This window comes from Amphiura filiformis, chromosome 6 (genome assembly GCF_039555335.1).
Source record: "Amphiura filiformis chromosome 6, Afil_fr2py, whole genome shotgun sequence".
Lineage (NCBI taxonomy): Eukaryota > Metazoa > Echinodermata > Ophiuroidea > Amphilepidida > Amphiuridae > Amphiura > Amphiura filiformis.
In genome coordinates this window covers 33,083,535-33,109,622 of record NC_092633.1, presented here as the reverse complement: position 1 = coordinate 33,109,622, position 26,088 = coordinate 33,083,535, and the positions used below count along the sequence as shown (strand labels likewise).

Genomic DNA, 26,088 nt, shown 5'->3' with positions numbered 1-26,088 from the left:
CTTCTGCATAACTCACGCACAGTCGTACACACTGGCGTACATCGCACAGTGTATGTAAAAAATTGTCACGCTATGTCCGATCATGCTCATTCAATTGAATTTTCTACTATAGATAAGACACTGATATTATTTATTCCCATGGTAACCATTTTCATAAATCATGTATTATATTGTCTGATTTTACAGATCCAAAAAGCTTCCTGTTATTTGCAAGTCAGAAATACATGCATCGTATCTCCATGGAAACAGAGGACTACCAGGATGTGGTGTTGCCTATCACTGATATTCAGAATGCTGTCGCTGTAGACTTTTATAGCGCAGAAGAGAAAATTTATTTCACTGATGTTTACCATGATGAAATCAGGTAAGTGAATGTGACAGACAAACACATCCACAATCAGGCCTGAAGCCAGGATGTGTTTTGGGGGATGCGAGGCGCAAAAATGCGGACCTTTTGTGAATTTTTCATTCAAAATAGGGATGATTTCAAAAAATTTACCAAATATATGTGGACCTTAAATGAAGTTTTCCTTCAAAAAAGGGCTGACTTTCAAAAGAATTTACAGAAGAAAGTGGGCTTTTTGTCAGATAGCTTTTTGGGGAGGGATGCATCCCCACACCCCTGAGTGTGGCTATGCCCACAATGGACAAGTTCAAAGTTATTTTACTCTCCATATCCATCATCAATGTTTCAGAGGGCCATTTTGTGATTATAGCATCCTCTTTTTTTAGATAGTTTAATAGATAGTTATTTTGGCTATTTTTGTTGTTGTTGTTGTTGTTGTTGGTGTTGGTGTTGGTGTTGGTGTTGTTGATGTTTGGTTTTTTGGAGGGGTACTAATGATCAAATTCCTTTCTTGACAAGTAACAATGCTGAAAAATGCTGAATATAAGTCGGTACATTTATTGAATTTTGCTTATTTTTTTTGCAGACGTGCTAACTACAATGGCAGCAATGTTGAGACAGTAGTATCTAAACTTGGTACATCAGATGGTATTGCTATAGATTGGATGGCAAAAAACTTGTATTGGACAGATACTGACAATAATAAGATTGAGGTGGCTCGGCTTGATGGAGCTGCCAGGAAGACGATTATTGAGAACAATTTGGATGAACCTAGGGCTATTGCTCTATTTCCAGCATCGGGGTGAGTTGGGTTCAATTGGCAATACAAATTCTAATTGGTTTTTCCACAAATGGTTTCTGTAAATTTATGTTAAGTGAAATGTTGGCAGTGAATTCATTGTGGATTCATCTGCACATAAATCAACATAATGCAGGGTATAGAATCGTATGCAGTTGACAATGCACTCACCTGGATCTATAATCATCCCAATGGGATGTTTATAGTATGTATTGCCATCAAGCAAAATGAGACAGCCATATCTAATTGTTACTTTTCTATATGTTTTTATGGTCATTTACAAAATTGAACAATATTTCTACAAATCATTTGATTTGCTTGGATAATCATTATCACAACTTATGATTCACTCTTGCTGGATGGCATCACAATTCATAATTCAGTCAGGACCCCATATTATTTGTATTATGCAAAATGTAATTGCATCATATATGTGACACGATCTGGTCCATGGGGTCCAAACTCCAAAGGAGGCATTTTTGAAAATTAAGTTACTGTAATTATTACATAACGCATACAATAGGCTATCATTTACTGAAAACAACAAAGGTCTAGCATACCTGGTTCTAAAGTTTTTTGATGTCTATTTTCTTATGTATTTTATTGTTTTTTACTCCATATTGTTACGTTTATCTCAGTTTCAAATTTGCCGCCTTTGGCCCCCATAGACCAGATCATGTCACACATTGCATAATTCACTCAGCCAAGCAGGAACTCACATCCACATTTGCACCCTGGGTGCTACAAATGCAAAAGTCTGTATTACGGCTTGCAGAAAGTACTTTTGTATATCACTTGACAAGGAGTATGCATACGATAATAGTTGAGATATATTTTTGTTTGCTTCTCTAGATACCTATTTTGGAGTGACTGGGGTCATAATCCTAAGATAGAGAGATCCTACTTTGATGGTACAAACAGAAAGACACTTGTAAGCTCAAATTTGATGTGGCCAAATGGTCTCACCGTAGATTACGCCTCACAGATGATTTACTGGACAGATGCCCACATGGATAAGATTGAGACGGCCAACCTGGATGGAAAAAATCGACAGTTACTCAGCAGTCTTAACACACACCACTCATTTGGTTTGACACTGGTAGGTATTAACCCCATGAGAACTACCTACCTATTGGTCAAAAAGAAGTTTTCATTATCAATGGGACCAATCAGCAACATTGTTAGAATAATTTCACCACACAAAAAAATTGGGGTGAATTATTTTCAAAGCTCACTTCTGATTGGTGATCAAAGTGAAGATATCATGTAACTGACCAATCAGAGGCAATGTTAGATCGGCAGGGGGTTAAACACACCTAACTAAAACATGATAAGTAATATCATCGCTGTTCTGGCAAAACCTCAAAACTCCAATAGCTGCTATGTGTTAAACATGTACAATACAGTATAATATAATTTAACATATTTAACACCTAGCAGCTATTGTAGTGACAAGGTTTTTCCAGAACAACGATGATATACATCCATGATACAAATGTACTTGTTTCGCTGAAGACTTTGTTGATGGTCTATTTATCAAAACAAGTATTGATATGCTGTCCAACTATAATCAGAGTCAGAGATAAAAATACTAGTTTACACCACAAACTGATTCTGTATTAAACAGTTCAAATAAACACCCCCTTTAATAAAATTGGGCTATTCCATTTAAAATCAACACTACCCCTGTGGGAGATTTAGCTGAAGTTTTCCACAGCAGGAGTATAAGTTTCAAATAGAATAGACAATTGGGTAACTTCCATTTGAAATACTCACTCCAGTTGTAGAAGATAAAGCTATGGAGGAAAGGAAGAATGGGCACTTGTATGATAGAAATATTTAAAGGATGTCCTTGCAGTCTTACAGTCATCACTCTCTGGGCATAACTCTGACCACTTACATTTGAAAAACATACTCCCCCTGTGGAAGAATGTCCAAAATCTTCAACAGGGGTAGTGTGGATTGAACTCACTGGGACATATAAAACAAACAATACAGTAAACACATTTTATAATCAGTTATGACACATATAAATAACCAGCTTCATTATATTGTTTCTTTGTAGTACGGTTATAGACTGTACTGGACAGACTGGTCAACGCAATCCATAGAATCAGTGCACAAACTGACAGGAGTGGATGCTCAGACGATACAAAGCAACATGGTGGAAGGTTTGATGGGTATCAGTATGGTATCACCAAATAGACAATTAGGTAAGGCAAAGCCCCGTTTGTCCTTTGCATGGATCTGCCATCTTGCTACCAAAACGAGGTTCTCCCTGCAAAAGCATGTGCAATAAGTGCATTTTTGTTTCTCACGCTTTTCTAGCAACACGCCAGTGGTAATTAAAGCATTCATTTGACAGGCGTACGTACACACACTTTGCAAGACCCTTACAAGAAGGATTTGATGTCGCCCTTTACAGACAGTACAATGCATAACGACTGCTCAGTGCCAGAAGTGTGTAAGTGCAATAGCTGCCCTGTGAACATTTAACAATTTACACACAGTATATTATACTCATCTACACATGGCAGCTACACATGGCAGCTATTGCACTTCTGCCACTGAGCAGTCGATAAGGACTTTCCATAGTTGTCTGAGGTTCAGCAAAATGAGAAACAATAACAATATAAACCAAATGAAACTAATAATAAGTCCAATTGTTTGGACAATGAAATAACATTCCATTTACCTATTTTCATGTTTGTTGTTATACACACAGGGAGTAATCCATGTACGGTTGAGAATGGTCTGTGTACACATCTTTGCCTAGCTAGACCAGAAGGCTATATCTGTGCATGCCCTGATGAACCCGATGAAAGACCATGTTCCTCAAGTAAGAATATTTATAGTTGTTATTATCAATGTGTAGGGTGATATGCCTACTGCCTGATACAGCCATCTTGATGTGGCATGGACACAATTGGTGTTGGCTCATATATTATGCATCAAAACAAACCTTCTGCTGACCCTGAAAAGAATAGACATTTTCAAATTAAAAATTTTCGAAGACAACTGCTATTTGTTTATGATTGCCCAGTTTATAATAATACTCTGGTTCATTATACAGCTATTGGGTGCACCAGTTACGCTAGTTGGGTAATGCATGTCACTGTTGAGCAGTTATGTGAATTTACGCAAACATAAGGATGCTCGCGTACACTTTATTACGCTACATACGCACCTGTGACCCATGTGACCTGGTTTTCTGAACATTTCTGATGTTGATTTGAAAAGGTCTATTCCTTGTAATTAGCATGTGCACATCTGCTCAGTACTGCTGGTGCATGAATAGGTTGCTTCAAATCAGGAATCACAATATGAAAAAAAAAATTATTACACAGAATGAAGGTTATGGCATCAGAAGTCATATCCTAAGTATTGTTTAAATGTGTATTTACCATCTTATTTCATCAATAAGTTTTAGTTTGTGGAATATGTCACTTGTTGATTTTTTCCCAAATTAAGGGGGTACTACACCCCTCGATAAATTGATGTCTATTTTTGCATTTTTCTCAAAAACTAATAACACAGTGGTAACAAAAGTTACGTATATTATAGGGGCAAGGAATCCAATTACTACACTGGAATTTCAGTGACCGAAGACAAGCGGTTCATTATTTATGATAAGAAATAAGGTACCGCTAGCATGTACCTCATTTCCTATCATATATACTGAATCGCTTGTCTTGAGTCACTGAAATTTCAGTGTAGTAATTGTATTCCTTGCCCCAATAATATACATAACTTTTGTTACCAGTGTGATATTATTTTTTGAGAAAAATGCAAAAATAGTCACAAATTTGCCACAGGGGTGTAGTACCCCCTTAACGCATCGGGAATTTCTATTTGAACTCTTCCATACCCCCCTGTTGAAGATTTAAGAAAAGTCTTTGACAGAGGGAATATGTTTTTCAAATTAAAATGGCTAGGATGAATTCGTTTGAAACCCACACTCCCTCTATATCTGACTTGACTTACATCTTCCCCAACTGGAGTGAGTATTTCAAATGGAGTTACCCATTTGTCGATCCAATTTAAAACCCATGCTCCCTCTGTGGACGACTTCGTCTAAATTTTCCACAAGGGGAGTATGGATTTCAATTAGAATAGCATTTGATTTGATAAGTATGAAACTTGTCACATTTTAACTAATTGATATATATATTGTGCGTATCTAATTTCAGCACCTGGCGGTGGTGATCTGATCTCAACTACAACCACAACCAAGTCACCTCCTACCTCCTTGGCAGTGTCTACAGACCATCCCACTACCGTCATAACTGAAGCTGCCACAACCACTGCAGAAAAGGATGTGACTACCAAACATCCAAATGTCATCCCTGAAGATGGGTGGCGGACAACTAAGATTTCATCCAATACAGATCAGCAGAATGAAGTTGGCAATGCTATGTGAGTAGATCCATGCCATGCATACTTTGTGCTTGATCAGGCCCATAGTGGCAGGTGTTGTCCCATTTTGGATAGATGTTGGAATTTCTAATATCAAGTTATGTTGTTATTGTTTGGTGTAGTTGTATGTGAAAATCAAATTGATAAATAAAATCCTTTAATTTGTCCAAAAAATGTATGTTTTACTGGAAAATGTTTTCTCTGATGACAAATCAAAGTATTTATCTTCTCGCCATCTATCTTCCTCATTATTGCTCTACATATGGCCTAAATAAGTTCTGCAAATCTCAGGATTTTCTTCTTTCTTTCGTTCATTTATATTTTTCATTGTCTTATTTGCTGCATATGTTAAATGTGTATAAACATGCAAATTTATCTTCATTTTACTTTGTAGATGTACACTTGAAATGGAGGAAGGTGGTTTATGTCAGCGCATTGCTGAGCCTAGCAAACGGAACCCAGACAAAGGCATCTATATGTTTGTCATTATCGGAATCGTTGTACTCCTTGTATTGTTTCTACTGCTGCTTCTGTTTATTGTATGGAGAAGACACCAGTAAGTGTGCTGCTCAAAAAAAATAAATATTGGTATTTATACCATGCCTTTCACATTTGCACATGTATCAAAGCGCTTTACATCTATTCCCCTGTTGTTAGAATATGTCTGCTACCGTACAATGCCCAAGGCATGCTCATACCTTTGGCGTTGCTCAATTGTCAATAGTCATAACAGCTCCCCATTTCATCCCTGGGTAGAGAGAGGCTAGTAAGGTAAAGTACCTTGCCCAAGAGCACAACACGATGGCACTGCTGGGCAGAGCCCGTACCGCTGCGCCGCCATACCCCAAAGATGAAAGGTTTTATGTTTAATTTCAATTGATCAAAAATAAGGTCTTACAACATTAGTGTTACAGTTTTGAGACTAAACACTTTGTGTCCCTACAAAGTTGTAATCGATCAATAAAATATAATGTTATTAATTTTGTTTTGTTTATGTCTTAATTTTTTTTTACAGTTCATCTCGGTATGCACAGTGCATAGCTTTGAAAATGTTACATTTTATGGTATTTCTGTGCTTGATTGTTTCTCTGTATTTTTAATTTTTGTTACTTTTATAAAACAACAACAAATGTCTGGTGAAAAAAATTGTTCTATGATTGCTGATCCATTCTCTTGCACATTTTATTGTTGCAGAACAAGAGATCGTTGCAGCCAAGACCCAACATTGGCGTATGGCCTGCCAAGATATAATCACATAACAAATGAAGTTACTATCTTACCTCGATGTCAAACAAGACCATGGCAGTACTATGATAAACAGGTAAGGTCAACACCAAAATGATGCAATGGATTGGGGGAGGGGAAGTCGCATCATCAAATGCTGTTTTCAATATGGTTGAATGACATTGACGCCCTCCCCCACCACTTCTTACCTAGAGAGTTGCTGGTATACCAATCCCTTAAGATAAAAGAGCAAGAAATATCCATTTTGATGGCCCATAGAATACCGTTTGAATACAAATGTATTAAACCACTTTAAACTCATTTTGACTTACAAAATCAGAGAATCTGAGTAAAACATCTTTCAGCCTTAACATTGCATCAGATCAATGTAAAAATATGGGCTTTCCACTGATATCAAAATCTGAGGAAAAATTCTGAAAAAATGAGGTTGATTTGACCATCTACCTTTAATTAAAAGATTTAATATCAACGTTACAGGCTGAATAATCTTCCTCTAAAATATTCAAAGTCAAAGTTACAGGCTTGAGTAACTGACACAAGCTTGTCTATTTTGAGAGACCTAGTATTACATAATTTACCAAGAAGGTGGAGTCATTCAAAAATCTTTATCGAAAGCCAAAATGCTATTCATAGAATGGCATATTATTGGAATCTAACTGGAAGGGTTTTGTTTTTTCTGATTTGCACAGACACCAGACAACATCACAAATGTCAACTTAGTAGTGAAGCTGAACAATGTGGAGGAAGCATCACGTATGTTGCCACCAGTTGCTGGTGCTTGCTTCTCTGATGGGGATCTTCTTCAGAAACAGGACAATAATAAACTGGATTATGATCCACCAAAGAAGCCTCTAAATGTTGATGCAGATGCCGAAGTGGAAGGTGCCTGCGCCTTACCAGAAAGAAACTTTGACGAGAATAATTATGATTTTGACGAAAAAACCTACGAGTTTGACGAGAAGAAACTAGACTACAATGACGATTTTCGTTGAACACAGGGAATAGTTTGTCACACATTAGCAGCACAAAGACAATGCAATTGTGAAGTTTACTGCATTTGATGTGAATTATTGTGAATCTTGCAAAAAATATGATGTCTAGAAGAGAGTGACTTTTATGGATGCATGGTTCTGCTGTATGCCAATGACCACACATGAGATGGAAGATGTCAGTTTGTCATCTGGATTTATGAAAGGTGAAGATATAGTTCTCAATATTTATGTGCATCAATCAATCAATCAATCAATCAGTCAGTCAGTCAGTCAGTCAGTCAGTCAGTCAGTCAGTAGACTCTGTTTCCGTAATCAAATTATAAAACAAATTTCTTGGGCTAATGTAGGTAGGATTGACCTTTTCAGTACATCCCATGAGCCTTTGTGGATAGACCCGAGATATCGTCAGTTGACGTCACGTCGCGCACATCATTTAGCGAACATCGTTACTCTGCATTTCAAAGCTGTGTAGTGCGCAGTAATGATGTGCGCATCGGCGTGATGACATCACAGGTCTACCCGAAAAGGCTTATGGGATTTACTGAAAGGGTAAATTGATGATTACATAATCTGGCATCACTTTTGAGCAAACTTGAGTGGTGTTGATGTATTGAAACAATGTATTTTTGTAGCCCAATTACTATGAACCTTCACCCAGCAACTCCTAATAACACCACCTTGAAACTACCAAATCTTTTATGTGAACCTTTACTTTTTCAACAAAATGTAACAACCTGACTTGTTTGGTAGGATTTTTAAGCAGAAAAATCCCTTTTTGACCTGCAATTTTGTGATGGTGCCCAAAAATTTTGTACCGTATTTTTTGTGAATTTTGATAAATCGAGGATAATAATTGAGAACTCTGTTTTCACCGAGTATGGATACTATTGCAGAACAAACAACTGTGTGCCTTGAAGTTGGTTGCTTATGCACAACAACATCAGTATTTTGCAATGTTTTTGTTATCGTAACTATTCCCTTGCCTTTATCAGGGTATTTGTATGCAATTTTGTGTAAATTATAATGATGATGAATTACAGTTTGGTATTGCCTTTTGTCATTATCCAAACTAAGAAATTACAATTCAGCCTTGTTAACCAGGAATTAGGAATTACCTCATGTATTGATGAAGAAAGGGTGTGCTTATTTCCCAATGCAACAACTACAACTACACAACATGTGTATGCTTTTAGTTATTAGGCGAGGTTTAGGGATGATACAGATTATATCTAGTCGAGGAGTCAACTAAATGGAATACGTATCACAACCCTAAACCGAACATATTCACATGTTCTTATATTCATGATCGCTGTGTGAAGCGCAAAAAATAATGTGCCGTGAACATTTCCATTTTTACAGTATTTCGCCAATGCGAGTATGTAAATAATTTATTTGTGGCTCTCATCTACACAGACTACACAATCTTTATTTCATAATGAAAATAGAGTGCAATAATTGTGGAATGTAAATTAATATGGTTAAGTCAGAATAAGTTTGGAAAGTTTGTTAAGGGCTCGGATAGCGACATACATAATTTTTATGGGACCTGAGAGCACATCAGGCACTCAAATTGCATTCTAAATTTGAGGAATGTTCTTCTGATATCAAATAATTTTTTATTTTTTTGAAATTTGCGATATCATAGCTGGGAGGAAAAGCCATCCATCATTTAAAATTTAGACCTTTTGTATAGAAGATATACATTTCCCCCCAAAACACCTAAATGTTGTTAGATTTATAAAGTTTACTTCGAGGACTGTTTTAACAATATATCAAATTTAAAAAATATGTTTTATGTTTTAAAAATATGTTTTAAAAATATCAAATTTTTATTATATCATGAATTTAAAAAATCTAAATTATTTGATATCAGAAGGACATTCCTCGTATTCCAAATTTGATGTGTCTGATGTGCTCTCATGTCCCACAAAAAGTACTGTGCAAACGTTGCTATCCGATCCCTAAAGCCAGAATAGGTTATGGAATGTTTGTTAAGTTTGGGAACAAAATTATTAAAGCACCTTGAGAACAAAATTATTAAAGCACCTTATTCATTTCATTCACAGTACATGATGTTATTCCTATTTTGTGGGAACAAAAATGTAATTGAATATGCCACTTTGAATTAGCTCATTGTTTGTAATTACAAACAATAGAAAGCAATAAAAAATGAATTAGAATTCAATCAAATGAATTGAATGTCATTCTATCAAGCGAATATAATGAGACCAAACCTTGTCTTATTTAATTGATGAAAATTTTTGTGTTTGATAAAACTTTGAAATGTACTATTGTTAATATTATTACGTTGTTATCTATGTTCATTTTTGTATAAATTTACCAATTATGTATAATATGTCAAAGTCTATGAAATGTGTGTAGTGTATATATGAACTTTTGCACCTGTTTCTGTGTATTTATCGATATTGATATTATGTGTGTATTTTTTATGTTTAATCCTAATAAGCTTAGATTGATAAGCTTAATGGATTGCAGTCAAGATGTATCTGGATTCGCTGTTTTATACTTAAATACCATTAAGAGAACCGAAGATGTATGTCATAAATTGCTGACTTGCTCAGCTGAACCACTTTGAAATCATTTTAACTGCCTTTTTATGATGATAGGCCATTTGCTAATTCCAAACATTTTCTATTCCTGCATTAAATTGTTTGATGTTTCGGCGGATGCAAACATGGTCACACAATGCCACCATGTTTGAGCATGCGCAGTGGCATTTTATGACGTAGTTTTAAATTCATACTTATGAATTATGGGAAATTGTTTAGTGGTTAATGTGTAGGAAAAAATGAGGTTCATATTTGAAATTGTCATTGTTATTTGTAACAAAAAGTATGACCAATTTTGAGGAGAGTTTGCCTGTTCAATATCTTAAAAATAAAAATGCAGACTTTTGCAGTCAATTTGTGGTGGACGGTTGGGTTGGGTCACTTAGGGTAAAATAGCAGCTTTTGCAGATGCACCATTATTGCGATCACAGGATAATATTTTTGTATTAATTGATATATGAAGTTATAATTTCATAATTGCACAAATTTATTTGTTATTAAAGTAACAGAAGACATAACATAAATAGTATGTTTATGAATTTCCACAAGAACACATTTTAATTTATCTTGTAATATGTTATATTTTGTAATAACATCGCTGAATTCATATTAAATATTTCTTATTCATATTATAAGCAATTTATCAGTTTTTAAGGGTATGAGTCTACCTGTAATTGCAGAATTTGAGATGCACTTTAGAACTAGATAATATGAAAGTTAATTTCAGACATTTTACTGCACCCACTTACAACCAAATTACTTTTATTTTTATTACTTTGGTCTTTTAATATCGAGGTCAAATATAATTTAAAAATCAGTAATAGATTTTAATAATGTTGTTAAGAAGCTAATTTTGCAAACTTTTTATATTTTGTGACATTCCAATTTCAAATAGCATTTTTGGCAAGTTTAGCTTTTGTTTGGTGTTTTATTCTGTGTTTTCCCCAAATTAAAAGATAATGTTGTGTTTTAAGTTTGCAAAAAGATGGGAGCTTATTTAGCTTGATTGACCAGTGGCCCATTCTCCTTTAATACATAGTGCTAGAATGGACTTTTTTATTTGTATTGGCATTTTGGGAGCTGCATCCCCCTGGCTGCGGCTTTACCCATGAGCTTTATTATAGGTATGATGCATCATTCTTAAAATAATCAAATGATGTCAGGTGATCGCATGCATGAAGAAAAAATATCTTGGTTTCATTCCTAGCACTATGCATCATGGGATGCAGGTAAATCCTCAACATATATGTGACCAGTGGTTGAAACCATCGTAAATCGTATATTGTAACCAACAGCATTTGTAGGGTTTTTTTCCTATGTTTATGTTTTATTTTGCTGCGATGGGGGATGTATGTAGAGTAATGCCTAAGGAATCATGCATATTGTATTCAATAATTGTAGTAATGTGCACACTTTAGTGTTGATTTCTAGATAGAATTTGTATTCTGCATGTGTGTGCACATGTGTACATGTCCAGGCACATTAAAATGATCTGTGCGAGTGAATGTGGACATCATCAGTGGCATATTCAGAACTTATTGATGATGTTGCCCTGGCATATGGCATGGCAATCGGATATCATCACAACTTGGGTGAAATCAGACAACAGAAGCCTGCTGCTTATGTGTAGAGAATAAAAGATAGGAATTATTTTATTTTAATATCTACTATTGGGCCATACAAGGATAGGCAGGTCCAATATTTTGAGTACCATTTGCTCCATATAGCTCAAGAAAATATTTAATTGGGATTCCAGGTAAAAACCACATGTGTCTGCTCACGGTCAAAAATTTTTTATTGCATGAGGCGAAAGGGCTTTGGTAGTAGGTTACAAAAAGTCACATCAAAAATTCCTCCGGAGCTTGTTGCCATAGCAACGGCAGATTTTATGATTTTAGTGGTTTTTGCTTATTTTGGGGTGAAACTAAGAGAAAATATACACTTTTCTGAATTGCTCTTGACTTAAAATTTGAGGTCACATCAAAAAAGCAACCTTATCACCATAAAGTACCATCTTTGCACTTTTCCCAGGTGCAAAAAATATTTCAATAATATTTCCCCATGTGCAATTTTAGGGATGGGCAACATTGACAATTTAGCACTTTTGAAAAAATTTCATTTTTACCCTATCTTTGAAGTCAAAAAACTAATTTTGCTTGAGCACTCAGAATTATTTTCTCTTTGGTGGTACTTGAGCAGACATTGCCCCTTCCAAATCTGGTGAAAAAACTCTGGGGCTATTTGTCCTGTAAAGCCAGTGTTGCCAGAAAGTTTGCCAATTTTCAAAAAATGCATTTTTCAAATAATGCATTTTCTACATATTTACTCATATAACTTTTTATACGGCCAACTTAATTGAAATATTGACCCTTTATGCATACAAGATTTGACACACAACTGCTTCCGGAAGCAACACTGAAAGGCTGCAGAAGAGTCGTGTTCTGCAAAACCGGTATTGCCAGAAAATCTGACTTTTAAATCTATATAGGGGAGTTTGTGTACATGACTCTTTCAGAAATTTACCTTGCATTTTCATGTTATATATGCAAAGACCTTCAAAAAAAGTTTGGGTAAGAAGATCAGATCAAGTGCAATTAAAGATGGCGTCCAAAATGGCCACCAAATAGAGGTTTACATTAAAACACAATATAGCAACATGCAAATAATCTAATGATGAAAAAATATCGACGCAATTGATGTTTTCTAATCAACGGAAATAAATATGTGCCCATTTTGTTTCATTCGGATTTTTAAAATTCAAAATGGCGTCCAAAATGGCCGCCAGAATAGCATATTTCCATTGAAATACACTATAGCAACATGAAATTGATATAACAATAAAGTATTTTCAATGGAGTTAATTTTTATAACTAAAAGAAATAAATATGCACACAATTTGTTTCATTTGAATCTCTGCAATTCAAGATGGAATCCAACATGGTCGCCAAATTAGGATATTTCCAATTAACTGTCCTAGTAATAATTAAATACAAATAGAATTCATATTTCCGATTCATGAGCCAAATGGAATAAGCAGTGTGATGCCATGATTACTTATTTGGAGAGTACAAAGCTGTAGCATAGTGAACTTTAGTAGTTGTAGTCTAGTCAACGTTCCTATTATAGCTGTAGCCTATAGTTAACTTTTCTCAACATAGCTGTAGCCTATTCAACTTTCGTAACGTAGCTGGTATGTAGCAGAGTCAATTTTCTTAACTTCTGAGTGCTAATACCTAAAATCTGTTTGCAAGGATGGATTCTGGCTAATAAAGCAATCCCACTTCCCACGATGTTTCGCTTGATGAGATAAAGTGCCCCCACCGGGTCGGTATGCTCCACTGGAATTTGGAGATGGTGGGTCTTTGGGAGCTGACGGCGAACCGGTAAAAGGGGCCTTTCGGACCTGCAAACGGTTAGAATCAAGGGTCTTTCTTAACTTTCTGGTTGAAAATCGTCTGGAATAACCTAGATAACTAGAAATGACCAATTTAGGGTCTTTTACAGCTGAAATTATAAAAATCAGGAGTCTTTTCGAACTCTACTTTAAATAAAATGCATGTGTTTTTCGAGCTGCGAGTCCACACCATAGACCCTAGATATGGGTTTATAGGGTCTATGTCCAAATACAGGGTTTTTTATGGGGTAACTGGTGGTAACACTAAGAACCAGCAATGGTACAAGTACCAGCAATGGTAAAAGAATGCGAGAGTCGGTGAAATACATAATTACCATGTTACCAAGAGGCCAATGCTAGTTGATTGAGACACATTTATTTTATCATGTGACTAATCAATGTTATCAGAAATAATAGCCTAAAATCCATTCTAGCAATGTCTAGAGACAATTAAACTGTTCTAGGCGGATGTCGGATAACTGGGTTTTGTAACACCTATGTTGTTCTACAGAGATGCTTTTTGGTCTTGAGTCTTAGGATGCCGTTTTGATATTATTTCTAGAATGGATTTCATGGTATACTTCTTATGACATTGATTAGTCACATGATAACGTGTCTTCATCAACCAGCTTCTTGGTAACATGCATGGTCATGGCTTTATTAGTAATACATAATCCATCCTTGCAAAACGATTGTAAGTACTACTAGTAATAATATGTTAGGAAAGTGGACTCGGCTACAGTTACGTTACAAAAGTTTAATAGGCTACAGCTATGTTGAAAAAGTTAACTAGGCTATAGCTATAAAGTTAACTAGGGAAGTTAACTAGGAAAGGCTATACCGTAAAACCTCGTCTACAAGCATATAGAGTGCTTTTGATGAAAGCTAATTAATCCAGGCGCCATCCAGCGGCAAAATTAGAACGTTATGGAGTTTTAGCAAATAAATTACCGATACAAGCATATACAAACAATTACTATTGTAAGACCAATCTATTGCATTGGGATATTTATGGCTGCTTCGTTTTAATATAGCCGTTATCAAAATCACTCTATATGCTTGTAAACGAGGTTTTACGGTATAGGAACTTTGACTAGACTATACAGCTATGCTACGGAAGTTGACTAGGCTACACCTCTGCACTCTCCATACTTTTCACCGAACTGAAAAGACAAAAGAAAAAGTCAAATTAAATGTAAAAAACTAGTTCTAAATGGCTTCAAATGGTTTTGATGGCTTTGTTATTTCAAAAGAAGTAACAAAATCAGTGATAGGTGACTGGTTGCTAGCTGTTCAAATGAAAAATTAAGGGGCCTTTGGGTGACAGCAGTTTTTCATACTATCTGGCAACACCAAGCCCAAGTTTCAAAACCTGTATGAGATCGTGCTAGCAAATGTACAGATAAAGCTAGATAAAATAACGGTAACAGTTAAAATAATTAAATAAATTTAATTATGTAAAATGCACTTATTGGAAATAGATTTAAAAAGTCACCTTTTCTGGCAATACCGGTTTTTGCAGAATACGACTCTTCTGCAGCCTTTAGGTGTTGCTTCCGGATGCAGTTGTGTGTCAAATCTTGTATGCAAAGGGTAAATATTCCAATTAAGTTGGTCGTAAAAAGTTATGAGTAAATAGGCCTATGTAGAAAATGCATTATTTTGAAAAATGCAGTTTTAAAAATTGGGAAACTTTCTGGCAACACTGGAATTTGAGAGATACCAATGAAACAAATTGTGTGCATATTTATTTCCTTTGGTTATAAAAATTAATTCCACTGAGAATACTTTATTATTATATCAACTTCATGTTGCTCTAGTGTATTTCATTGGAAATATGCTATTCCGGCGGCCATTTTGGACGCCAATTTGAATTTTAAATATCCGAATAAAACAAAATGGGCATATATGTATTTCCGTTGATTAGAATCATATTGTATCAATATTTTTTCATCATTAGATCATTTGTATGTTGCTATAGTGTGTTTTAATGGAAAATCCCTATTTGGCGGCCATTTTGGACGCCATTTTTGATTGCACTTGATCTGATTTTCTTACTCAAAATTTTTGAAGGTCTTTGCATAATTTATATAACATGAAAATGCTCATGTAAAAGAGTCATGTACACGAACTCCTCCCTAGAGCCTGTAGTAAATGCGCTTATTGGAAATATCTATAGATTTAAAAAGTCGGATTTTCTGGCAATACCGGTTTTTGCAGAACACGACTCTTCTGCAACCTCTAAGTGTTGCTTCCGGAAGCAGTTGTGTGTCAAATCTTGTACGCAAAGGGTCAATATTTCAATTAAGTTGGTCGTATAAAAAGTTATATGAGAAAATATGTAGAAAATGCATTATTTCAAAAATGCATTTTTTTTTAAAGTTGGCAAACTTTCTGGCAACACTGGCTTTACAGGACAAATAGCCCCAGAGTTTTTTTTACCAGATTTGGAGGGGCAATATCTACTCAAGTACCACCAAAGAGAAAATAATTCTGGGTGCTCAAGCAAAATTAGTTTTTTGACGTCAAAGATAGGGTAAAAATGTCATTTTTTCAAAAGTGCGAAAATGTCAATGTTGCCCATCCCTAAAATTGCACATGGGGAAATATTATTGAAATATTTTTTACACCTGTGAAAAGTGCAAAGATGGTACTTTATGGTGATAAGGTTGCTTTTTTATTTTGACCTCAAATTTTAAGTCAAGAGCAATTCAGAAAAGTGTATATTTTCTCTTATTTTCACCCCAAAATAAGCAAGAACCGCTAAAATCATAAAATCTGCCGTTGCTATGGCAACAAGCTCCGGAGGAATTTTGATGTGACTTTTGTAACCTACTACCAAAGCCCCTTCGCCTCATGCAATAAAAATTTTTTGACCGTGAGCAGGCACATGTGGTTTTTACCTGGAATCCCAATTAAGCACTCCTGGTGAGTCAAGTGATTAATGCTAATGATTAGTGTAGAGGTTTAATTTCATGACGATATTTTTCAGTTGTGATTACAAGGTGCAAGTAGTATTTTTTGTGACAATTTGGTCAGTGAATATACAGCATTTCTGTGGTGCCCTAGGTGTTATATTGGGCTATTCCATTTAAAACCCTCACTACCCCTGTGGAAGATTTTGGAAATATCTTCCACAGGGGGAGTACAAATTTGAAATGGAATGAGCACATTAGATAGCTCCATTTGAATTTCATACACCCTCTGAGAAAGATTCAACCTGAATCTTCCACTGAGGGAGGGGGGGGTTTCAAATGGAGCTGCTAATGTGTTTATTCCATTTGAAATTCATACTCCCTCTGTGGAAGTTATTTCCAAAATCTTCCACAGGGGTAGTGTGGATTTTAAATGGATTAGCCCATTTTATTAATTAATTTTGCATTTCATGGTCATTTTTATGTCATGTCATGTACTTGATTTGGTGCCAATTATAAACAATGCTTGAATAAAATAATATTATTTTTATACTTTTCTAATGTGCTAATTTTTCTATGTATTTGACATATCATAGGGTCAGATTTATGTCTTCAATATGATATTGTGAATTTCAAGTAAAATAATGTTAACAAAATGTTTCACATTTTATATAGTTATATATGATTATTGAAACTTAAAATGACAATTGGACCAGTAGTTAGTGTAATTAAATACGAATAGAATTACTTGCAGGAAGTAACAAAATTGGTTAGTGTTTTGCATATTAATTAGATTCAAATTTACCAATTCATCATAATGTCAACAAAATGTTATAATGTTAACAAAATGTTTCACATTTTATATAGTTATATATGATTATTGAAACTTAAAATGACAATTGGACCAGTAGTTAGTGTAATTAAATACGAATAGAATTACTTGCAGGAAGTAACAAAATTGGTTAGTGTTTTGCATATTAATTAGATTCAAATTTACCAATTCATCATAATGTCAGTAATTTAAATGTTGTATGACCATCAACTTCAATATCAGCAACATTGGTGTAACAAAGACAATGAAATTGTGTCAAATAATGAAATTTGATGTTGAAAACTAAATCAATTTTACAGCTAAGTTTGCAAACATTTATTATATGAACTTTTGAAGCTTACAATATTGCTTTTATTGTCTCTAATTTTTCATTATTTGCGTTCAAATTTTATGCAATTTTACAATAAGAAATTCATGCAGTTTTTTTTACAATTGATATTGTAATTGAGAATTAGTGCCTGCCACAACTTCGTTTGCCCTGAGTAATAATGTTAAATGTTCAATATTGTGTATATTTTTGACTACCATACGAAGAGGCAGCTACTGCCGATTCACCTTTGTTGTACTCATGAATTCGTCGTCTGCATCACATACTGTCATATCTCAAATGGCTGCCTTGTGGGATTTTTATTATTCTTGTTGTATTTCATATTGTTATGTTTCAGTCTGCTCCTTTCTTTGATGAAAGGACATGATATTGTTATAGTGTGATATTACCTCAAAATTGATACATCAAATTAAACAATATATTCATATATCACAATTTAGATGATTATAAAATAAATCGCACAAGTCAGCCTTTTGAGATATGACAGTATGTGATGCAGACGAAGAATTTGTTCATGTGATTTTATTTTTTAACCAAGTACTAATATAACATAGTACTTACAGAAAATGTAATAAATTATATAGTACTGAGACGAACTGTACTAATTTTTATTTGAATTTTCACACAAATTTGTGATTTTTGTCGTTATTTCTTTTTTTAATTTTAATTATTATTTATTTTATATTTGACATTACCAATCAGAGCCGATGCCAGCAAAATATGGCCTGAAGAACAAGGTTTGGGACAAAATAAATTGTACTTGTCCACATCATTTCAGTGGGATGTACTTACAAGGGGCATTTCATATCTCATACTCAAATACTAGGTCAAGAGCACCACAAATTGTGACCTGCTCCCGAGCGTTACGTCGTAAGTTGGGAGTTTCAAGATGTTCCAACAGTTGAGTTGATGTTCTTTGCTTGAACACACCTGTATTGGCAGTAGTAGGTCCTTTGTGAACGGGGCAGAATTGAAAACAGAGTACAGCATATTATGTCCCCATTCACAAAGGACATACCACTGACTATACAGGGGTCTTCAAACAAAGAACAGCAACCTAACAATTGGAAGGTCTTGAAACCACCAACAAACCACAAACTTGGTTGTGTATAATAGCAATAGTAGACTGCTTACTTCAATTCTGATATACAAGTAATGGATGAAGTATCCTGCACCCTTTATACAATATTTGAAATATCTTCCTTAGAAATACTTTGCAAATGTACAGGAATAATCACTGTATTGAAATAATTTGCTAATGAATAATAATAATTTGACTGTGTCTACTGCTGCTGAGAAAATATTGTTCTTAGAATAAGCAATGAACATATTTTATATGCACAATATCATGTGGTATGTCTGTAATGTGTTCTCTAAAAAGTAAGTTGAAGCCCTCAAACCTGTCTTGTTTCGGTGCCCAATCTGCCTACATGGGTGTGCCTTGTTGGTAACATTCAAATCTCATCCAATGTATAAGGGTGGTGTTTTTTGTGTGTGTTTTCCCCACATATTTGTGTTTTGCCCCATATGATGGCACATAGTTTGCTTCCAGTGGCGGCGCCAGGAATCTTTTATTGGGGCGCAAAGTGAATTTCAGGAGGGGGGGAGGGGAATCAACCAAATTGCTGAAAAAAGTGAAATTTTTTGTAATTTTGGTTAAAAGTTTAGGGGGGAGGCAAGAAAAATATGGGGGAATACCCCCTTTGCCCCCCACTGTGCCGTCACTGTTTCCTTCATTGAATAACTCACCAAAATAGATAGTACTAGATTAATGAGATGTAAATATGAACCAAAAATCGTTGTCTGCTTCACTTACGGTCATATCGCAAAAGGCTGCCTTGAGTGATTTTGTTATTATCATCTAAATTGTGATGAGATACACTGTAAATTTATTTTATATATTAATTTTGAGGTATTATCACAAGATTATTACAATATCATGTCCAAACGAAAGAAGCATGTTGAAATATAAAATAAGAATATAATACAACAATGATAATAAAAATCACACAAGGCAGCCTTTTGAGATATGACAGCATGTGATGCAGACAACGAAATGTTAATGTGAAGATACACATAATATTACAGATGTATTTTTTCCATTGTATTACTCTTGTAAATGACATCTTTATTTTGATATGTACATTGGATCTATTGTAATGATGGAGCAGTATCTCCCTATGAAATAATAAAAAAAGAAATGATTTGTTTTGTACCAAAGGAGTTGAGTCTTGTCTTTTCAGAAAAGAAATTCTTTGATCATTTGATCAGATGCTTTGAAGAACTTGGTGGGTGTATGCAGTGGTATAGCTCCCCAGGCAGGGGTGACTTCCCCTTATGAAAATTTGCAATTTGGGCCCCGCTAAGTTGGTCCGTGCCCCTTAATACAATCTTGCCATACCCCCTCCCACTGACAAAAACCCTAGCTACACCACTAAGTGAGTGTGCTGTAATCATACCATGGAAGTACTCTTCCTGGCAGTAGCGTAGCCAGGACTTTTTTGGGGGGAGGGGGGAAAGACGTCGCATGGGAGTTCATTTGTCCCTTGCCCCCCCCATCCCCTTGGCTACACCACTGATTTTTGATTATTATCTACAATGGCATGGACAGGTGGGTGCGGGCCCAAATGACCAAAGCCCCCTCCCCTAGGCCCCCCCCCTCACCAAAGCAACTTCACTGGTTAATAATATTTTCATATCTTCTTTTGATCCTTACATTTATTATGAATATTGCAATATTTGCTAGGCGAAATACAACAAAGTTACACTGCCTGAACCTTGTTGAATACCGTTAACAGCCCCCTCATTTGTTTAAAAAAAAAAAATTTTTAATAAAAATAAACCTCTCCAAATCACTTGGAGTGAGGGTGTGGCACAACCTGAGACCATAATACCTTTAGGTATTATGGTCTCAGGGCACAACCATGACTGAAAAAGAACAGCATTCCACAGTTTTTGTTAAAGCCATAATGTACGATCTTATAATGGGAAATTTTCAAATCTGATTTTGTGGCCTATGTCCCAACTTACACCTAAATGGAATCAGGCAAGTGAGTTTCAAGTCAACAGAGTAATTTTGTCATAATGCTGTAGTCCCTCATAAGACGTTAAAACGGCAAAAATAGCCAGCGAGGCTTCTTTCACTTTACCTTGTTATTTCGGCTTAAGGGGGTACTACACCCATTGCATTTTTTTGCATTTTTTTGCATTTTGTGAAGAAATGAGAAAAAGAAATTGGACAAAGTGGTATGCAAAATGAAGGGGCAAATCTTCTCGTTCAATTGGTGGCATCAGTATCAATGAAGCGTACATGCTTCTAATGGTACATGTATAAGCCAAAAAGTGGTACATCACTGATGTTTTAAATTCACTTCATTTTGGAAAGCTTACTATCAACGGATTTCGTTAAAATTTTGGATATGTGTTGCTAACACATTAGGGAAATAATGTTGATATGTAAAATGGGAATAAGTGGTCCCTGATTTCTTTTATGACTTCATGAACTTTTATTAGAGCGTTTATTAAAGGGGAGCGTTTATTACAGACAATACGGTACTTTTCTTCCTTCATTGAATAACTCACCAAAATAGATAGTACTAGATTAATATGATGTAAATATGAACCAAAACTCGTAGTCTGCTTCACATACTGTTGTATCTCAAAAGGCTGCCTTGAGTGACTTTTTTTATTATGTCATCTAAATTGTAATGAGATACACTGTAAATTTATTATATATTTTAATTTTGATGTATTATCACAAAAATATTACAATATCATATCCATTCATAAATGACAGAAGCATGCTGTCTTAAAATAAGAATATAATACAACAATGATAATAAAAATCACACAAGGCAGCCTTTTGAGATATGACAGCATGTGATGCGTACAACGAAATGTTAATGTGAAGATACACATAATATTACAGATGTATTTTTTCCATTGTATTACTCTTGTAAATGACATCTTTATTTTGATATGTACATTGGATCTATTGTAATGATGGAGCCAGGGTTCGGTTTTTGCCGGCAAAAACCTGTTTTTGCCGGCAAAGTGGCAAAAACCTGGCAAAAACTGTTTTTGCCAGTTTTTGCCTGGTTTAAACCGGCAAAAATGGCAAAAACTCACATATAGTCACTCAAATATTTAAAAGTGGCACAGAAAGCTCATGAACAGTAATACACAACTTTTAATGAATCATTCAACATATTTTTTGTCTCATCAAGTCCTTGAAATGAAAAAGTTTTTAATTTTATGCATGCCACATTTCAGTTAAATGCACTTGATGAGCAATGAAAACGCATGCCTTTAATTTCCTATTTTTTGCTTATAATTACAAAATCTGGCCTTGTTACACTCGGGAACTTATTTCTGTAACTTAATAATTTGTTTTGAAATGAAAAAACTGAACTGTAAATCTCTTTTTTAGTTTTTGCCATTTTTGCCTTCTAAAACTGTTTTTGCCAAGTGGAAAAACCGCGGTTAAAACCGCGGTTTTTACCACTTGCGGCAAAAACCTGCGAACCCTGGATGGAGCAGTATCTCCCTATGAAATAATAAAAAAAGAAATGATTTGTATTGTACCAAAGGAGTTGAGTCTTGTCTTTTCAGAAAAGAAATTCTTTGATCATTTGATCAGATGCTTTGAAGAACTTGGTGGGTGTATGCAGTGGTATAGCTCCCCAGGCAGGGGTGACTTCCCCTTATGAAAATTTGCAATTTGGGCCCCGCTAAGTTGGTCCGTGCCCCTTAATACAATCTTGCCATACCCCCTCCCACTGACAAAAACCCTAGCTACACCACTAAGTGAGTGTGCTGTAATCATACCATGGAAGTACTCTTCCTGGCAGTAGCGTAGCCAGGACTTTTTTTTTGGGGGGCGGGGGGAAAGACGTCGCATGGGAGTTCATTTGTCCCCTTGCCCCCCCCCCATCCCCTTGGCTACACCACTGATTTTTGATTATTATCTACAATGGCATGGACAGGTGGGTGCGGGCCCAAATGACCAAAGCCCCCTCCCCTAGGCCCCCCCCCCCACCAAAGCAACTTCACTGGTTAATAATATTTTCATATCTTCTTTTGATCCTTACATTTATTATGAATATTGCAATATTTGCTAGGCGAAATACAACAAAGTTACACTGCCTGAACCTTGTTGAATACCGTTAACAGCCCCCTCATTTGTTGGGGATGGTTTGCCAGCTTGTAAACCTCTCCAAATCACTTGGAGTGAGGGTGTGGCACAACCTGAGACCATAATACCTTTAGGTATTATGGTCTCAGCCAGGGCACAACCATGACTAAAAAAGAACAGCATTCCATAGTTTTTGTTAAAGCCATAATGTACGATCTTATAATGGGAAATTTTCAAATCTGATTTTGTGGCCTATGTCCCAACTTACACCTAAATGGAATCAGGCAAGTGAGTTTCAAGTCAACAGAGTAATTTTGTCATAATGCTGTAGTCCCTCATAAGACGTTAAAACGGCAAAAATAGCCAGCGAGGCTTCTTTCACTTTACCTTGTTATTTCGACTTAAGGGGTACTACACCCATTGCATTTTTTTTTTTTTTGCATTTTTTGCATTTTGTGAAGAAATGAGAAAAGAAATTGGACAAAGTGGTATGCAAAATGAAGGGGCAAATCTTCTCGTTCAATTGGTGGCATCAGTATCAATGAAGCGTACATGCTTCTAATGGTATAAGCCAAAAAGTGGTACATCACTGATGTTTTAAATTCACTTCATTTTGGAAAGCTTACTATCAACGGATTACGTTAAAATTTTGGATATGTGTTGCTAACACATTAGGGAAATAATGTTGATATGTAAAATGGGAATAAGTGGTCCCTGATTTCTTTTATGACTTCATGAACTTGGTGCTCCACAACTATCAAAAAAAGCGAACCGGTTAAAATGCTTCTATTTTCAATGTTGAGCTATATTTTGTATTTTGAACTTGCGACACTATTTCACTGAAACTTAATTAAGCCATAGGTAACAACCACACTACAGCAATGTTGAAAAAGATTGTATTTTTGTCACCTATACCACCATATTAGGTAGTTTTCCGTAAGCTTCATTTTTGTGATTTTGGTAACTATTTTATATTTATTTGCCCAATCTATCTCAACTAGGCAATCTAAATTGTACTCACCATTTACATCCCAATATAAGGTATTTTAGTATATCCACCTCACACATTTCCATTATATATCCAGTAACAGACAAAATATCAAAATTGATGCCTCATTATGACATGTATGATATCACAGACTATCACATGTATTCAAAATTGATGCCTGAATTTGACCTGAACCAATTGACCTATAATCTGACCTTTGATGACCTTATAGCCTTTTTTAATCTCTTTTCCTAACAACACATTATAGAAGGTATAGTATTAAATTGTCTATGTGGAAGAGATTAGGCCTATTTAATTTATTCAGTGTTATAATCAGTACATTTCTATAGATAGTATAACAAAGGATTTAATGTATTCTATAATTCATGTATTCTACTTGGACATGTTCAATAGAATAAATTATGGTTTGTTATGAAACACTCATCTCAGTTACTAGGATACAGTAAACAAAAAAAATATATAGGGCTAAAATGATTTTCTAAAATGGTTTAAAAGCACTTTGTATGTAGAGATATTTTATAAGTTCAGGACATGAGGTAATGAACATATTTATATACTTCAAAAATTTGCAACAAAAAAAAAGAAGAAGATGGGTACTGATGAAAATCAGGGTATTATACCCCCTTAAAATGGACAGAAACCTATATATTACTAATATTTTTCAGCATTTTGAGTAAAGAATAACAAAATCAAAATTGGATAGAAATTGTTCGGGTATCTACCAGGTTTTAATGTGCATCCCCAGGACTCTACCAAACCAACTTTTTAGCTTCCTTTTATGGTCCTATAACACATTCAAGATGTTAACAAAAATATTTCCCGGCACTCGGCCATATTCAAGGTTAAAGGTCAACACATTGGTCAAATTTCAAAGTTGCTCAAATCTGGTTAACAAGCACACCAAATTATTCCTCTCATTGCAAGGATTCAGAAAAAGTATAGTTTGACCTACCTACGACATAGGCCTACAGTTCTTGAGTTATAAGCAAAAAGGTCAAATTTTGGGCGCTGGTCAGTTTTTTTGGCCACACAGGGGCCAAAAATTAAAAATGCTCCGATATTGAACGAAATTGGTCTCAAATTGCTTGTTATGTAAAAATAAGTCAAATAAGGAATAGTTGTAACCATGTAGGATGTTTCGTTACCTGGGAAACATCATAATATAGGTTGTGGTCAATAGGCTGTAATGGGGGATTGACCTTTATGGCCAATTTTAGACAGTGCAAACGATTCCTTTTTTGCGTTGAAATCGGAGCATTTTTAATTTTTGGCTCCTGTGTGGCCAAAAAAACTGACCACCGCCCAAAATTTGGCCTTGTTGCTTATAACTCAAGAACGGTATGTCACAGGTAGGTCAAACTATACTTTTTTTGAATCCTTGCTTTGAGAGGAATAATTTGGTGTGCTTGTTAACCAGATTTGAGCAACTTTGAAATTTGACCACTGTGTTGACCTTTAACCTTGAATATGGCCGGAGTGCCGGGAAGTATTTTTTATTAACATCTTGAATGTGTTATAGGACCATAAAAGGAAGCTAAAAAAGTTGGTTTGGTAGAGTCCTGGGGGGATGCACATTAAAACCGGGTAGAGCCAAAAAAGAAACTTATAATTTTTCACAAGGTCGTATCTTAAAATCCTGTCCATCAAAATTAACCAAAATTACACAGGATTGCCTCAATACTCTACTCTAAACACATGTCAGTAACCAAGCAGTTGTCCAACTGACACAATAGCAAAATGCACTGATATGGAACAGCTTCCAGGACCACATTCACAGACCTATTGGCACCCAGCAAACGAAATCTGTGAGAACGGCATCTTGAATCACATGTCGCAAACTTACCAACAGATACAAACAGATCACAAACTTCCCAGGATCATCATATCACATGTCCAAACAAATAATGAAGTCCTTTAGTAACGGGTATGTCCACCGTGCGCTTGCACGCATGCTGTGCACCTGTTTCTCATGCTTCCAACCAAGTTCCTGATGATATCCTGGGGAAGATTGTCCCATGCTTCCTGTTACTAAAGGACTTCATTATTTGTTTGGGCATGTGACATTTAACTGGTAAGTTTGTTTTGACTCTCTTTAATGTTTTTAACTT

The 26,088-nt window shown here is 35.3% G+C and overlaps 1 protein-coding gene and 1 long non-coding RNA gene across 2 annotated transcripts in view; both read left to right on the top strand.

Moving 5' to 3' along the window:
• LOC140155300 (low-density lipoprotein receptor-related protein 4-like) overlaps nt 1–10,423 on the top strand; it is a 75,711-nt gene extending 65,288 nt beyond the window's left edge. The window contains exons 26-34 of the mRNA XM_072178075.1: nt 187–364; nt 933–1,148; nt 1,998–2,244; nt 3,211–3,358; nt 3,871–3,984; nt 5,336–5,561; nt 5,956–6,117; nt 6,756–6,882; nt 7,496–10,423. Of these exons, the coding sequence (XP_072034176.1) occupies nt 187–364; nt 933–1,148; nt 1,998–2,244; nt 3,211–3,358; nt 3,871–3,984; nt 5,336–5,561; nt 5,956–6,117; nt 6,756–6,882; nt 7,496–7,798 (1,721 nt within the window). The 3' untranslated portion in view covers nt 7,799–10,423. The remainder of the gene's footprint in view (nt 1–186; nt 365–932; nt 1,149–1,997; nt 2,245–3,210; nt 3,359–3,870; nt 3,985–5,335; nt 5,562–5,955; nt 6,118–6,755; nt 6,883–7,495) is intronic.
• Nucleotides 1–26,088, top strand: part of LOC140155304 (uncharacterized) — a 366,814-nt gene that overhangs the window by 109,526 nt on the left and 231,200 nt on the right. The window lies entirely within an intron of this gene.